The sequence below is a fragment of the Vigna umbellata genome, chromosome 9 (genome assembly GCF_029865625.1).
Source record: "Vigna umbellata cultivar VRB3 chromosome 9, Vumbellata_1.0, whole genome shotgun sequence".
Classification (NCBI taxonomy): domain Eukaryota; kingdom Viridiplantae; phylum Streptophyta; class Magnoliopsida; order Fabales; family Fabaceae; genus Vigna; species Vigna umbellata.
In genome coordinates, this window is record NC_142173.1 from 27995045 (window position 1) to 28011533 (window position 16489).

A 16489-nucleotide genomic window follows, 5' to 3' on the forward strand; every position below is an offset into this window, starting at 1 on the left:
CTTTTCACCACTATCTAGGGTTCCGCCTTTTTAGGTTTACTTCATTCCAACCTCCATCATATAGTTCGTCATATATTAAGACTATAAGTGTAATAAATTCTGATAGGATTAGTATAATTGAATGGTGTAATAAAATTAGTTAATAAAGGTAAATGTGTCTTGATTTTTTTGGACACTTTTCCACCACCAGTAGCTAAGCTTACTAGAATGGTGATTTTGTTGGCTTTGACATATGCCTACAATTGGCATTTACATCAATTTATATGGTTTCAATAAAGCAGGCAAGAAATGGTATGAAAAACTCCATTGTCAAACTCAAAAATTTACGTAAACGTGTAAGAGTCTAGTAAATTTTCTTGTAAATTCGATCATAAATTTGTAAACATTTACTTTACATGAATAACATAAGGTTACAAAATTATACAAACGGAAAATGGTCTGACCCTTTTACTATTCACTTTCAAAAATGGGGAAGATTTTCACATCTCTTTTCGTCTATGTAAATGATGTGGTTCTTGCAAGCTATTTTGATTAATTCACCATAATAAAGTCTATTCTTGAGTCCAATTTGAAAATCAAGGATTTAGGTCCTTGTATTATAGAGGTGGAACATTCCAAACTGGGAATATCAATCTAGAGGAAATATTATTTAGATCTTCTAATTGAATCTGGTCTACTTGGATCAAAGCCTGCCAAAACTCCACTATTCAGTTTATATTAAGATGCAAGTAAGTAATATGAAGATGTAGCAACATATAGATGATTGACTGGCTATCTTCACTCTAGAAAATTCATTTCATGATATCGCTTCTTTTTTAGTTCATCATTAATTTCTTAGAAAGCAAAGAAGCAACAAAGAGTTTCAAAATCTTCTTCTAAAACTGAGTACATGGCACTTTCCACTGCTACTTGTGAGTTACTAGTGGCTGTTATTTCTTTTATGTGATCTAAACATTGTTTATTTTATTGTCATAATCAAAGTGATCATCTACACATAGCCGCTGCTTTTTGTATAAATCAACAAAACATATAGAAATTAATTGTTATTTTATTCTAACCAAGTTTGAAGATCACATCAAACGTTTACTACCAATTTCGTTCAAAGAGTATCTAGCCGATTTTTCACAATAGCTTTACCTCCTCTAGTTTTGCACTCCATTCATTCCAAACTGGGCATGGTTTATATTTACCATGCTCCAATCGAGTCAGAGGTGTTATATTACCAAAATGTTGAAAGAGCAAAAACAATTACTAAAATGAGTAAAATCGAGTTTTTTTTATAATTGACTTATCTGATATCTTATGATTAACTATAGTTAAAGTTTCACATCAACTATAAACAAAACCAATTTAAAATATATAATGCAAACTTTAGTTTACACATTTATTTTGTAAGATTGAGTTAGACTAAAAGTTTATTTTTTAACATATATATTTCGATAGAAAAAAAATGTATTAGCAGTCTCATATCTATTAGAAATAAAACAAATGTAGAATATATTTAAAAATATAAATTTTATTTTACAAATTGATTTTATGGAATTTACTTAAACTTAAAATCCACGTTTTAACAAACCATAAAATATCATCATAAATCTATAATGATAGGAAATGTAAAAATGATTTTGCCATCACTTAGATCAGCTATTTGTTGTTGTTTTTAACCTCTGTTTGTCCTTGAACTTGTTCCAATGTTATCCGAAACAACATTGGTTTATGATCAAGTCCTTCTGCCTTTGCACATGAATATTTGGTGACCAAATCGAGCAAGTCCCTGCACTTGGTATTGATGGTTGTAAGGTCTGAGTGCAATACCTCATTCTCCTTCTTGAGTCGCTTGTTTTCATGCATCAGAACTGCATAATTTGAAGAAAAGGTTGATGCTAAGGACCTTTGATCTTCATCTGAGTCTTGTGGTCCATGTTGCTTCTTGCTCACCCATGATTTTTTACGTCTAATCTCGCATAACAGTTCTTTCTCACCCTTTCTGAATCGCTCGTTGCAAAATTCCCATCTGCTTGTTCTAACTTTACGAAAACCCTAAATATGGATCATCAATTGGTGCATGTGTTTTTGGAGTTAACATGTAAAGTTATTATCTCTAACAAATCTAATTAACGAAACTACATTTACTTTTTTAAATTAAGAAAAAACATTCAACAATTTTTATAAATATTAAACTAAAAGATCTATTAAGTAAAAAATAATAAAATGTGATAAGAAGAGATATATAATGAGAGATCATTTTTTATTTAATGTTAATTTCATCGTACAAAATTGACTATGAAAGGAAAGACATGTTTTACTTATGTATTTTATCTTGATTATATCATTAAGTATTTTCAAAGTTTTAACCTCATACATCTTACGTAAACAAATTAGTTATCTCAAACATCAAATATATTACATTATACATTTGTAAGTGGTTTCATCATGGACCAATGATCCAAGAAACTCAACAACAGTCATCTAAAAATAAACTTCAATAAATTGGTATATAATATTTTTTTACCACTTTCATATTTTAGTTTAAGTATATAATTGATTAGGTTAAAATTTATAATATATATATATTGATATAAACTAACACTCCTTTTTCTTAGGACACTAACACTCTGAAGTACAATATATTAATACATTCCTCGTGTGTATAATATAGTAAGTATATCAATTTATACTATGAAGGTTAGCTATCACTAGCTGTAAAATGAATTATCTATTGGTACAATGGATCATATTGTTAATACCTAATACATACAATACCTAACTATTTAGTTTGAGTAAATATTATCTAAAGAAAGAGATATAATATTTTTATGACAAAATATTTAATATTTGTTATCTAAGAAGGTGGAGATATAATGCGAGGAGATAAAATATAATGTCAAATCTTTTGATTATGTCATTTTTGGTAATATAAATCTAGAGGCCACCTACCATAACTCAGGTGGTTGGTATAAGTAACTGAGTAAGGTGTTCATTAATAAAGGTCATCAATTCTAGCTGCCTAATTTCTTTGAAAATACACCAAAACAATCGTCCCTACAACTTGAAATTATATTTTATTTGTCAAGTACAATTGTAAAGAACAAATCTATAAGGTCACTAGATTATAGTTTTAAATGGTTTTGATCTCACCATTTTAAAAAAAATAAAAATAAATTATAGATGAATATTAGGTAGTTAGACACTAGTTAGTCTTGGAAGTTTCATTCGACTAGAGACAAGGTCACTTTATAGTTTATAAATGGATGCAAACTTTACCTCCGAGATTGAATTAAGTTTAAAGTTCACTTTTAACGGTTACACGTGAAGATTGATAAGACATACTTAATGAATATAATTAACTTTGAATGTTTTTGTATGGATATGACACATCAACATTAATTGTGTTAATGTTTCATTTTTTAATAGTTACATTACATTAATATATTCTATTTCTAAATTAATGTTGGTTTAAAATAAAAGAATTTAATTTTGATACATTTTAAATATAAAGAGTTTGTTGATTTCTTAAAAGTAATTATAAATATAACTTTTATTTAACAATATTATCGTACATAAATACATACTTGAACGAGAGTGTGAAACAACTTAAAGTCGTTTTAATTAAATTAAAGTAAAATACTTAAAATTGAATATATGTAATAGAATAATACAATTAAAATAATAATACTAATAATATTTAAAATTCATAAAACCCTAGTTAAAATAATATTTAGTTTAGCCAAAAGGACTACTTTGACTATAGTATTATATAAAGAATTTTTTCAGTGGTCCTTTTGATCCAACAATATTTTAATTAAGACACTAAACTTAATACTAATTAGGTCAAACAAATGCAGTTAATATGTTTCTATCATCAAGAACTCATGGAAACAAATAAAATTATCTTTATTTCTTTATTCGCTAAAAGCTTCTACAGTGGTCAACTTATTCACCAACCATCGATAGCTACGTTCCTTTCGCTTTTATTCAACTCATTCTTCTCTTATTTCTAAATTTGATGTTCTTCGTGTTGTTTTAAACTGTTGTAATAACTAAATAATGCTATAAATTTACTTAAAATTTTGTTAATATAATAATACTTCACTTGTTCCAAAATAACAGTTTTAATTATACAAAAAAAAAAAAACTCAAAATACATTATTAGTAACACATTTTCTAAGACATTCTCACTAATACACATTTTATGATTGATTCAAAGATATTAAGCTACTAAGACTTAGTTAGTGATTAGTAAGAGTTAGTAAAATTTATAAAATTCAACCAAAATAGTAAACTGTATATATATACTCTCCCTCTATAACATCTGTAATTTCAGCCATTGAAAAAAAATACAATAATTGAGTAATATTTAGAGTTTAATGTTTCAAATTGATTCATGGTCTTCTTAAAATACAGTATTTTTTTTTCATTGAGAAAGTGATGTATATTATTTAATATTGTTGTCATAAACATGTGTGAAAGAATGTTAAACTAGAATAATTGACTATTAACAGCGGAAGTGTGTGTGCATGTTGTTGCTAATATTTGTGATACGGATATTAAGATACGTACATAAGTATTGAGCTGGCGAACAAAGCTAGAGAAGTTGCAATGGTTGAAGAGAGTTGGAAGAAGATCACGAGCAAACTCTGCAGGTTGCAACACCACAAACGTTGTTCCGTCATCATTCCACGACACAACATCATTGGTCGTAGGATCCTCAACCAACATATATGTCTTCAACAAAAAGGGTGCTGTGGAGAATTTTCTGACACACTCCAACGACCCTTTCTCCATTTTTGAGAATGATTTGAGAAGAGATTGAAGAAGGTTGATGAGAGTTTGTGATCAGAAGAGAAGAAGGGCAGTTATGAACTCCCAATCCCAGCAGTAGAAACCCAACACGACTCCACAGTTCATGAGAAATGCAAGACCTTCTTCCTTCTTCTCTCTCTCTCTCTCTCTCTCTCTCTCTCTCTCTCTCTCTCTCTCTCTTAAATAATCCCTCCGCTACATGTATTACTACTATATACAACTCTTTCTCAACAAAATTTCTTATTAATATTATAATTTTATTTAAGTATGATAGGTTGAGATAGTAGTTGGACATTCGTCATTGGGAAGATGACCTATTCCGTAGAAAATAATTTTATTTATAAAAATTCGTTAATTAGCTTAGCAGAAATATCGTAATAATTGACATCATAAAAGTAAAAAAGAAAAAAAAAATATATTAATTATCATAGACATTTAAGATATTATTAACATAAAAAAATTAAGTTTTCTATCAATTTTATTGATCACTTAAAGTGATAAAAAAAAAATAAGAAGACTGTTCTAATATTCAGTTTGAAAAATAAGAATTTAAGTAATAAGTCAGGAGGACATGTTATCCTGATACAACTAAAATTGAGTTTTTATAACTTAAAACTCCAAAAGATTCTCACAAAAAGAAATTTCATTTTCTCATTAAATTCATATATACATCATTTATATTATAAACAACATCATTTTATATGATGAATTAGGTAAGTCTCTCTTAATTCCATTTTTAAATAACTACTTTTTTATAGGATGAATTAGGTAAGACCCACTAATATTATTTAATTCCTATTACATGAATATTTACTATAGTTAATTAAAACTTATGAAAAAAAACTCAAAATATTCATCAAAATTGTGATAAAAATGATGAAGAAAATTCAAAAGACTCTTTATGATCATGTTATTATCTTTTTATTCACCTATATTCGTTCTTAAATGTCCAGAATATATTTCTTCTAAGGAAAGATAATACCATATTTAAAAATAATTTTTTATTAGTTTTCCAATTGAGAATTCGTGCATATACCGTTAATTAACTCACCAAATAATAGGTTGTTGGAACTTCTCACTAAAAGCACTTCTTCAAATGGTTATGGAGAAAAGAGTAATATCTATATAAAAAGTGTGGTAAAAAGCTGACAGAAGAGTATTTCCTAAGGCGTGTACCTTAAGGACTTATCTGCGATGTATTGTGCAAGTCCTTCAAGATACAATCGAAACTTCCCAGAACATTTCTGAGGGTCTCAGAACTAGCAAGTATATCTAAAAAGAGTATAAAAAATAACTCAGAATAATTTTAGAAGAGGAAAAGAGAAAAATGATGAAACTAAGAAGAGAAGAAGATGAGAGAAGATAGATTTTTGGTGTGTTTTGGAATGGAGGAAGAGCTCTCTATTTATAGAGCTAGGGAAGAATCAAGAAAATAAAAGAAATTAAAAATCATAAATGATTTAATTAAAAATTTTAACGTTGCATAATAATTGTTTCTTTTTCTCGTTGCCAACATTCTAAAACAAACGTTCAAAAACGTTTTAACTTTTGCAATGTTGTTAAAATATTATAACAATCCCCCACATATTGCAAAAAAAGTTGAAAGAAAAAGTCTTTGACTCAAATAGTTCAAACACTAAAAGAAAGATAAGAAACTTTTATCCTGGGTCTCATAGGATGTAATGCATCCAAACTGGTAGAGCAAGCTATATGAACCAGTCTTATATTGAGATACTTAACACATAATGTAGTTGGTATAACAAGCTATATGAACCAAAGACACTTAACGTGTGTTAGAGGTTTATCAATCACAATACACTCCCACAATCTTGCTGTTATTGCTGTGTTGCGCTTATTAGGCCATGCGCGTGCCCGATATTCATGAGTGCTCTAGAGATCATGCCAAGATCTCATGCAAGCGGCCCTACTTAACACTCATATAGGTGATTTCATCAAGTGTATGCTGCAAATCATACACCACCCATAAGGGATATGAAAATCATTAAAGAATTTGTTTAAACTAAAATTCTTTCACCACATAGAATTTTAATAGCAAAGTTTAGCCTCTCAATGATGTAGTTTCTAACACTTTCACACACCATAAGAAGGGATATAATTGATTAAAATCAATTTAGTGCTATCAGAACTAACAAGTGACTTGTTTTTACCCATATGAACCTTATTCATGGGATCTCAAATCACAAGGTTGGGTTACCATCACTTGTTTGTTTGCAAGTGGCTTAAGTTTCATTCCCCTCGATGTTTCTAATATCATTTGTCTTTCCAGGGGTTTTGTCAGAGGATCTGCTAGATTCCGTTCTGACTTCACATAGTCAATGGAAATAGTTCCACTCTTTAGCAGCTGCTTCACCAAATAATGTCTCAATTGTATATGTCTATTTTTTCCATTGTAATTCTTATTTTTAGCTATAGCTATTTCCGATTAGCAATCACAGTGTATTCATACCGATGGAGTTGGTTTCATTCCTAGTGAAATGTTCGCTAAGAAGTTTTTCAACCACTCAGCCTCATTACCAGCCATCTCAAGAGCAACAAACTCAGATTTCATTGTTGATCTTGCAATAATTGTTTGCCTGGCTGATCTCCATGTAATCGCACCACCCCCAAGTGTGAATACATAACCACTAGTGGATTTTGTCTCATCTGAATCAAAGATCCAGTTAGCATCATTGTAACCTTCTAGTACAATGGGAAATCCACTGTATTCAATGACATAATCTATTGAACCTCTTAATTATCTCATAAGCCTAGCAAGTGCATCCCAATGTTCCTGATTTGGACATTAAGTATACCTATCAGGTCTAGAAAAGCTCATCAAGTGCAGTAAGCTCCCAATTATCTGGGCATACTGAGGCTGAGATAATGATTGTCCTCTATTTTTATTAATTTGGAGTTAGCATCATAAGAGTTACTCACGAATTTTAGTTCATAAAACCCAAACTTCTTTTGAAGTTTTTCAACTTATTGTTCTTGGGATAGTAATATTCTATCTCCCTTCCTTATGACTCTAATACCTAAAATCACATTAGCTTCACCCATGTCTTTCATTTCAAATTTTGATCCTAGAAATAATTTAGTTCTACCCACAATCTCATTGCATGTACCAAATATTAACATGTCATCCACATATAAGCATATAATGACACAATCACCATTTTCAAATTTTGAGTACACACATTTATCAGCATCATTAGGTGAAAAACCATTATAAAGCAACATATTATCAAGTTTTTCATGCCATTGTTTTGGTGCTTGTTTTAACCCATACAAGGATTTTAAGAGTTTGCATACTTTATCCTCTTGAACAAGTACAACACACCCTTTAGGTTGAGTCATATAAATTTCTTCCTCTAAATCACCATTCAAGAAGGTTGTTTTAACATCCATCTGATGTATCACTAGTTTATGGATAGCTGCTAGGGCTAACAACACTCGAATAGAGGAAATCCTAGTCACGGGAGCAAAAGTATCAAAGTAATCTATGTTAGGTTTTTGAGTAAAACTTTTTGCTACTAAACTTGCCTTATACTTCTCTATGGATCCATTAGGGTGATATTTTTTCTTTAAGATCCACTTACAACCAATGAGTTTTGCTCCTTTAGACAAATCTACTAAAGTCCAAGTATTGTTTTTCTGAATTGATTCAATTTCAATTCTAATGGCCTTATCCCATTGTTTTGCATCAAGAGCACTAGTAGCTTCTACAAAGCTTGTTGGATCATTATCAACAAGATAAGTATAAAAGTCATCTCCAAAGGAAGTTTCCTTTCTCTGTCTTTTACTTCTTCAAATCCTCATTCATGGTATTACTATTATCATTATCATCAACAGGTTGAGACATCTCACTAACCTTTAAGGGAAACACATGTTCAAAAAACTCAGCACTTTTCGTCTCCATTATAAAATTTCTCTCAAGTATGTTACTTTTAACAACTAGAAACCTATAGGCAGCACTATGTTTAGCATAACCTAAGAACATACAATCAAAGGTTTTAGAGCCTATTTTCCTTTTCTTAGGATCAGGTAACATCACCTTAGCTAAGCACCCCCACACTCTTAGATATTTAAGGTTAGGTTGGTAACCTTTCCACAACTCATAAGGAGTTTTACCAGTTTTCTTATGGGGTATTCTATTTTGTAAAAAACATGCAGTAAGTAAGGCTTCTCCCTAAAGGTTATCAAGTGCACCAGAACTAACAAGCATAACATTCATCATTTCCTTAAGGGTTCTATTTTTTCTCTCAACTACTCCATTAGACTTAGGTTAATATGGTGGGGTTACTTCATGAATAATACCTTCTTTAACACAAAATTCATTAAACAGTACATACTCACCACCTCTATCTGATCTAATTCTCTTAATCTTCTTATTCAATTGATTTTCTACTTCTGCTTTATAGGTTAGAAACACATTAAAGGCTTCATCTTTATGTTTGATTAAGTAAACTTTGGTGTATCTAGAATAATCATCTATAAAGGTCACAAAATAATTTTTACCTCCTCTAGACATGGTTTATTTCATATAAGCTAAATTAGTATGAATTAACCCTAATAGTTCAGTTTGACGTTCTACAGAAAAACATGTTTTCTTTGTTAATTTAGATTATACACATATATCACATTTACTACTTTGTTTATCATGCATATTAATTAATCCTAGTCATTGTAATTTCAAAACATACGAGGAATTCACATGACCTAATCTAGAATGTCATATATCATACGAGTCAACAATATAAGCAGAAGAATTTGATTCCTTAATATTTTCAAAAATATTTAGAACGAAGAGTCCTTGATCACAATATCCCTTCCCCACGAAAACATTATTTTTTGTCATAATGATCTTGTCAGACTCAAAAGACACTTTAACCCCCACCTTTCCCATAGTGTTACAGAGATTGAATTAACTTTGATTGATGGCACATGTAACACATCACTCAAGGCCAGAGTCTTTCCAAATGCGAGCTTAAGAAGAACTTTCCCTTTTTCAGAACAGGAGTGGTCTTGGAATCTCCGAGGTAGGCGTGTTCTTCTTCATCCCCTACACTAGTGTAAGAGGTAAAGACACTTATGTTTGCACAGATATGCCTGGTAGCACCAGAGTCTACCATCCATTTGCTCACATTGGCCATCAGATTTACTTGAGAAATGACCACAACAATAATGTCATCTCCTTCGAGTATATTTGCCCTAGGAGGATTGTTTTTTTTTACTCTACGCCAAGTGAGTTTAGATTCATTGGGACAGGATTTAAGAAAATTATTTTTCTTTTTGAGATCAGGTTTGTGTACGTACCTTTTGGGAGCAGCAACAACTTCATACATGTCTAAAAGGGTGGACACGCATTCTTGCCAACGCCGGAAGTTCTGTCCAAAGAAAACCTCGATTTTTAATTTCTTTTTCTCTTAACTACTTATATTTAACTTATTTTTCTCTGAACACATTTTCTTCCATTTCTTTTTTTATCTCAACTCCTTCTCTTCAATGTTTTCTCTCTCAACTTTTTCTCGTTACTTCTATGTTTTTTTCTTTAATTTCTTTCTTTCTCAAATTCCATTCTTTAATTTCTTTCTCTCTCAACTCTTTTTTTTTTAAATTTCTTTGACTTCACTAATATTCTTTTCTATATTTTCCTTTTTCTCCATCTCTCTTTCATCACAATTTAAGCATGTTTTTTCAATATTTATCAAACATTTTCTCTTTATCTCTATAACTTTGTTCTTTCTTTTATTTTCTTTTCTCTCCTCAAAATTATCTTTCAATTTTCTCTCAATTTGTAAAACAAACTCATCAACAAACAATTTGTGATGGACATTAAGTTTTTGGGTAATTTTAGCACCAATATAGTTTGAAAATACAAATAAAATATTCAAGTATATAAAAAAACCATGGGTTAAATATATTTTTTTGTTCCTTAACTTGTAGAGAAAATTATGAAAATTAGAATTAGTCTCTCTTCGAAACTTGAGCTCAATTTAGTCCCTCAACTTTAGAAACGCATGAATTTCATCCTTTTAATCAAATTTGGTGAAGTTTATTTAACGTTTCAAATACATTTCATGATAACATTTGAGTTGTTTACATCATCTAACATATTTTTTTTCTTCAATGTTAGTTGAGAAACACATTTGAAATGTTAAAAGGACTGAATCCACACATTTCTAAAGAAAGAAGACTAAATTAGGTGAAAGTAGACTAATTTCAATTTTCACTTAAAGTTAAGAAAACAAAAACATATTGAACTCAAAAATCATTGAATATCAAGAGTCGAAACTTTGATACCAATTGGTGTGAAACCAAAAAGACTATTATGATATTGAATTTGGTGAAGGATATTGATGTCACACTCAAATGTAAGTGATAGGTCATGAGTTTGATCATTATATGTTAACTAATAAGATCAAAATTAAGTTCTTATACTTAGAACTCCAAAAAGTTCTAATAAAGAAAAATCTCATTTTATGTCAAATTCATATTTGTATATTAGGTTTAATGTCTCAATAGATCCCTATTTTCTTCCAGAATCTCAAATAGGACCCTTTCTTTTTTGGCGTCTCAATTGGGTCCTTATTTTTGTAAAATTGAATCAATTACAAGCTTACCATTAAATAGGGAAAACGACCTTTTAATATTGAATTATGTGGCATAGACAATATATTGTTTAATTAGACGTGACATTATAAACATGTTTGAATTGTATTTTGTATTAAAAAAGATTGCAAACAGGGAAAATCAGATTTACTTAAGGGGCAAAATGGGCAAAAGAAAAGAAATTAAGTGTAACCCAGTAACTGAGAAATCAATTTGAAGCTCAGAAATGAAAACAGAAATCAAGATCCAAATTCAAACATTGCAATTTCAATTACATAAGAGAATCCCTAATTTCCCAATTTCAACAAAACCTAATCTCCAAAATCAGATAACAAAAGGAACCCTAAATCGTAGAGTCAAGAATTTCCCAATCACAACTCATCGTTGACGTTGTCGTCGCCGAATAAGGCAATCACTCGCCCTCGCTGTTGTCGTCGGAGATCACTCCTGACGCATTGTCGTCGTCTTCTCTCACACCGCGACGCCGTTCGCACATAGGCTCGGTCAAAAATGAACCCGCGTCCACCATTGCAGGTTGATTCGAAGGAGGAAAGCTTTTGTGACCCCCTCAGAGCACCGTCGGGACGCCATCGCTGCCGCACCCTCACCGTGCCACGTGGAAGTGTTCGCGTCCTAGCCATCGGTAAGCTTATTCCCTACCTACAAAACCCCTAGCAGAACCAAGAAGAAGAGAAGGAAGAAAGACGTCTACTCTTCCTACTCCGCGAGTTCGAACAAGGTCGAAAGGAGGAACAAGCTCTAAAGCGAAACGCGCCACTACCGAAAACGATAATCAGATCTTCTCCCCACAAGGTCGCAATGGTACAAGGAATCAAGAAGAGGAAGAGGAAGAATTTTCCTACGTGCGCCGCCAGACTCCCATTGCTGGAGTTTTTGGTTCAAGAAAAGAAAAGATAAAGGGAATGAAGTTTCCCAGAACCCTAAAACTCATCTATTAATTTAATTTGATTTCTCAAGTTTACCCTTACTTAAATTTTATTTTCCCAATGTGCACTCTATTTTTTAATTCAAAAATTAGAAAAATACATTTCACACACCTTTTTAATGCCACGTCAATTAAAACTATACCGTCAGCACGCCACGTATCACCTTCCTTAACACCGCCTGATCAATTTGACGGAAAGACCCTATTTGATTCAATTTTACAAAAATAAGGACCCAACTGAGACGCTAAAAAAGTGTCCTATTTGAGATTCTGGACGAAAATAGGGACCTATTGATTAAAGCTATATATTATTATATTCATCCTTTAGATGAATTATGCAAGACCCTCTTAATTCCACATTTATTCTTAATAAATAATCTTTAATACTCACTAATATTTCATTCAATTCTTATTATATGAATATTTATTTTTTATATTTAATTAAAAAATAAAAATTACAAAGAAAGCTTAAAAGACTCTCAAGATCATATCATAAGAAAAAAAATATATAATTTTTTTATCTCGACTTTTAAGATATATAAGATCTATAAATGAACTAAATTTAGTATTAGTTGTTAGAAAAGGAAGAGGACGAGAGTTTGAACCTAGTGCGCCTAACCGAACGGTTTGTGAAGCTTGCACCGGATGCCTGTGAATGTCCTACCAAATGTCAGAGAATGCCTTCACTGAACACCAGTGAAGCATAGCGCTACAACACCGAATGCTAATGAACGTCTACACAGACGCTTTGGAACACACCATAGGCATGAAGCACCGAACAACCAAGTATCGTTGCACCACACAGTCAATGAAGTGACTAGAGAAAGAAAAGAACAAAACTCACAATGCACTGAAAACGGTGTATTATTCACAATCTCACTTACTCTCTAACTGTTCAAATGTACAGGAGTTGGGTTCTTTTATACTAGAAAAAATACAATTGCCAAAGACAGTTAAGCAACATTTGTCTAGGCTAACAAACTAACTGTCTCGGCTTACAATCTAACACTCCCCTCTAAGCCAAGCACCTAGAAGGTAGCACCCATCCTTATCTTCGAGAAATGCCAATCTATCTTGTGCAGCGTCTAGACCGAACGGTGTGTGACCGAAGGTGTGTTCGCTAACACGTAGAACTGCACTTGGCAGTCCACTGAGCAATTGTCCCTACAAATCACGTGGTGAAGGCGGATGCCATTTAAGCTAGTTGTGCGACCGAGACCGATCGGTGCGAAAGAGCGACGTGACCGAATGACGTGAATGCATGAACTATGTGCGAGAATGACAGTTTGGCGCTCCTGTGCGACACCCTACCTCTTTGGCAGCACTCCCTTCAACGCTTTTCTTTCCAGCTGGAAGATCAACTAACTTCCAGGTTCCATTTTTTCCCAATAGAATCAACTTATTCTTTCATTGTCTCCCTCCACATGGATTTCTTCAAGGCTTATGTTTGACCGATCGGTTCTGCACCTACAAACATAGCTATGTGCACCAGATCTTCCTCATCACCAGTATGTGTATCAGTATTCACCTCACATTCACGAATCTCTGTGGCAGCTTGTGTCTCCTTCCACTTCTTCCAAATTGCACATCTTTACTGCTTCCAGAGTTTAATTTTGGCTCTGCTGTATTGCCAGAGTCTCCACACATTATTGTAGACTTCACTAGGCTGATCTAAAATCTTCTATTCTTCGAGATCTTGCTTCTTAAGATCATGTTTTTGTTTTTATCAAACAACTCAACCTTATTACAGCCTCCCATTACTACTGTAAAACCCTTTTGAATTAACTGGTCAATACTCAGAAGATTGTACCTCATTGCAGGCACAAACAACACATTAGTTATAGTCGCACGCGAGCCATTCTTCCTTCTGATAACAACATCACCAATTCCCTCTACCTTTGAAGTACTGTCATAAGAAAATTTCACCCTACTCTTCTTGGTTTCATCAAAATTCACCAACCATTCTCTGTGGCACATCATATGATTCGAACATCCCGAATCTAAATACCACAATTGATCTTGAGAGTATGAGCTTACTGTAGATGTAGTTGCCATCAATTTGAGGGGTTCTGAATCAGACTCTTCTTGAGCTACGTAGGCCTCCTTTCCTTGACCCTTCTTCTGCTCTTCCTTTTCAGTATGACTCTCATAAGAGTAATGCCCGTACTTATGACAATTGAAACATTCAACATTCCTCATGTCCTTCTTGCGGAAGTTCTTATCTGGTTTGCCTTCCTCCTCTATTGAAGACTCATATAGATCTTCATTGCTCTTATCATTTCTCCACTTCCCTTTTGCAGATTTCCTCTTCCATTTCTTGAATTTCTTCTGACCATCACTTCTTGAATGATCTGCCTTCAACGCTTAATCATCATTCCGAGCAGGGTTTCTGTCAAATAACTCATCTCGTGTGCTTCTAGGGAACTTTGCGATTCTTCTATCTTCATCTTATCCAGCTCTTTTGACTCTTCTATAGCCACAACTATGTAGTCGAATTTCTGAGGCAAAGACCTCATGATCTTTTCAATGATCATTAAGTCTGAGATGACTTCTTTGCATCCCTTCATCTGATTGGTGATGGCAATCACTTTGTTAAAGTACTCTCATCACTTTGTTAAAGTACTCTCTAACTCTATCACCTTCAATCATCTCCATCAACTCATACTGCCTCCTTAGCGTCTACAACTTGACCTTCTTGATCTTTTCACCTTCAATATGACACCTGATCAAGATACTCCAAGCTTCCCTTGCAGTCTTCGCATGCTGGATCTTCTCAAAGTGAGCATCGTCTACACATTGGTGAATAATGAACAAAGCTTTATTGTCTTTCTTTCTCTCCTCGGCCCTTTGATCATCTGTTGCACCCGCAGGAAATTCTTGATGATCGCCTTCAACCACTTCAAGGACATCTTGATATCTGAATAAGACCCGCATCTGTGTACTCCATGTACTCCAATTTTTCTCTGTGAGAATTGGTAGATTAGCAGATGACATATCACTGTTGGCCATTCTTTCACCCTCGATCTTTCACCAAGAAATAGTCTTGATCTTCTTCACGCTTCAACCACCCTTCCCCCAAGCCTCTGCCAAGCCATGATGATTTCTGAAACTCCCAAGTCTCAAACCGAGCTTTGGATACCACTGTTAGAAAAGGAAAAGAACGAGACTTTGAACCTAGTGCGCCTAACCGAACGATTTGTGAAGCCTGCACCAGATGCCTGTGAATGTCCCACCAAATGCCAGAGAATGCCTTCACCGAACACTAGTGAAGCAGAGCGCTACAACACCAAACGCTAATGAACGTTTGCACCAGACGTTTGGGAACAAACCAACAAAGCACGAACAACACCGAATAGCCAAGTATCGTTGCACCGCACGGTCAATGAAGTGACCAGAGAAAGAAAAGAACAAAACTCACAATGCACTGAAAACTGTGTATTATTCACTAATTTCACTTACTCTCTAACTGTTCAAAATGTACAAGAGTTGGGTTCTTTTATACTAGAAAAAAATACAACTCTCAAAGACAGTTAAGCAACAATTGTCTAGGCTAACAAACTAACTGTGTCAGCTAACAATCTAACATTAGTAAGTGAGTTTATATCTAGTTTAATTTCTAAAAGTGAGTTATGTTATAATTTGATTGACTTTATTTCTAGTTATGAGATCTCTAATAAATCCCGTTGCTTTAAGGCATGAATATATCATGAGTCACATTAGGTATTTGTGAATGATCTATTAGGAGTTTAATAATGATAGTATAATAACAAAAAGACTTGATTAGAATAGACTCTTAATAGTTCTAATGTAATCTTAGTAAATAAGCTTATGTTAACTCAATTTCATAACATCTGTTTGTAAGATGAGGATCACATATTATAATTTAGCTTTATTATAATTCTTAACATAAATAAACATTAGTAAATCATTTAATTCTTTTCACGATAAAGAGTTAAATGATGTAAAATTATTTTTTTACAATAGTACGGATAATCATAAAAATATTTACTATTATCAATCAATAGATAAAATATTTTGATTAAATTGTACATTTTATCATTTAGTTATCATTCATTTATTAATTTTATCACTCAATTCGTGCGTGTTTTATCAGTTTTTTTTTTAAAA

General features: G+C 32.5%; 2 protein-coding genes across 2 annotated transcripts; both read right to left on the reverse strand.

Moving 5' to 3' along the window:
- Positions 1 to 1644: 1644 nt before the first annotated feature.
- Positions 1645 to 4955, reverse strand: LOC124842127 (heat stress transcription factor B-3-like). The gene is made up of 2 exons (XM_047318548.2): positions 4561 to 4955; positions 1645 to 2040 (listed from the first exon to the last, which is right to left on the reverse strand). Exons 1-2 carry the CDS (start codon positions 4783 to 4785, stop codon positions 1645 to 1647), a joined length of 621 nt encoding a protein of 206 aa, XP_047174504.1. The 5' UTR covers positions 4786 to 4955.
- A 9077-nt stretch (positions 4956 to 14032) lies between these two features.
- LOC148193135 (uncharacterized) lies at positions 14033 to 15370 on the reverse strand. The gene is made up of 3 exons (XM_088099363.1): positions 15053 to 15370; positions 14787 to 14928; positions 14033 to 14724 (listed from the first exon to the last, which is right to left on the reverse strand). Exons 1-3 carry the CDS (start codon positions 15368 to 15370, stop codon positions 14033 to 14035), a joined length of 1152 nt encoding a protein of 383 aa, XP_087955489.1.
- Between the last annotated feature and the right edge of the window lie 1119 nt (positions 15371 to 16489).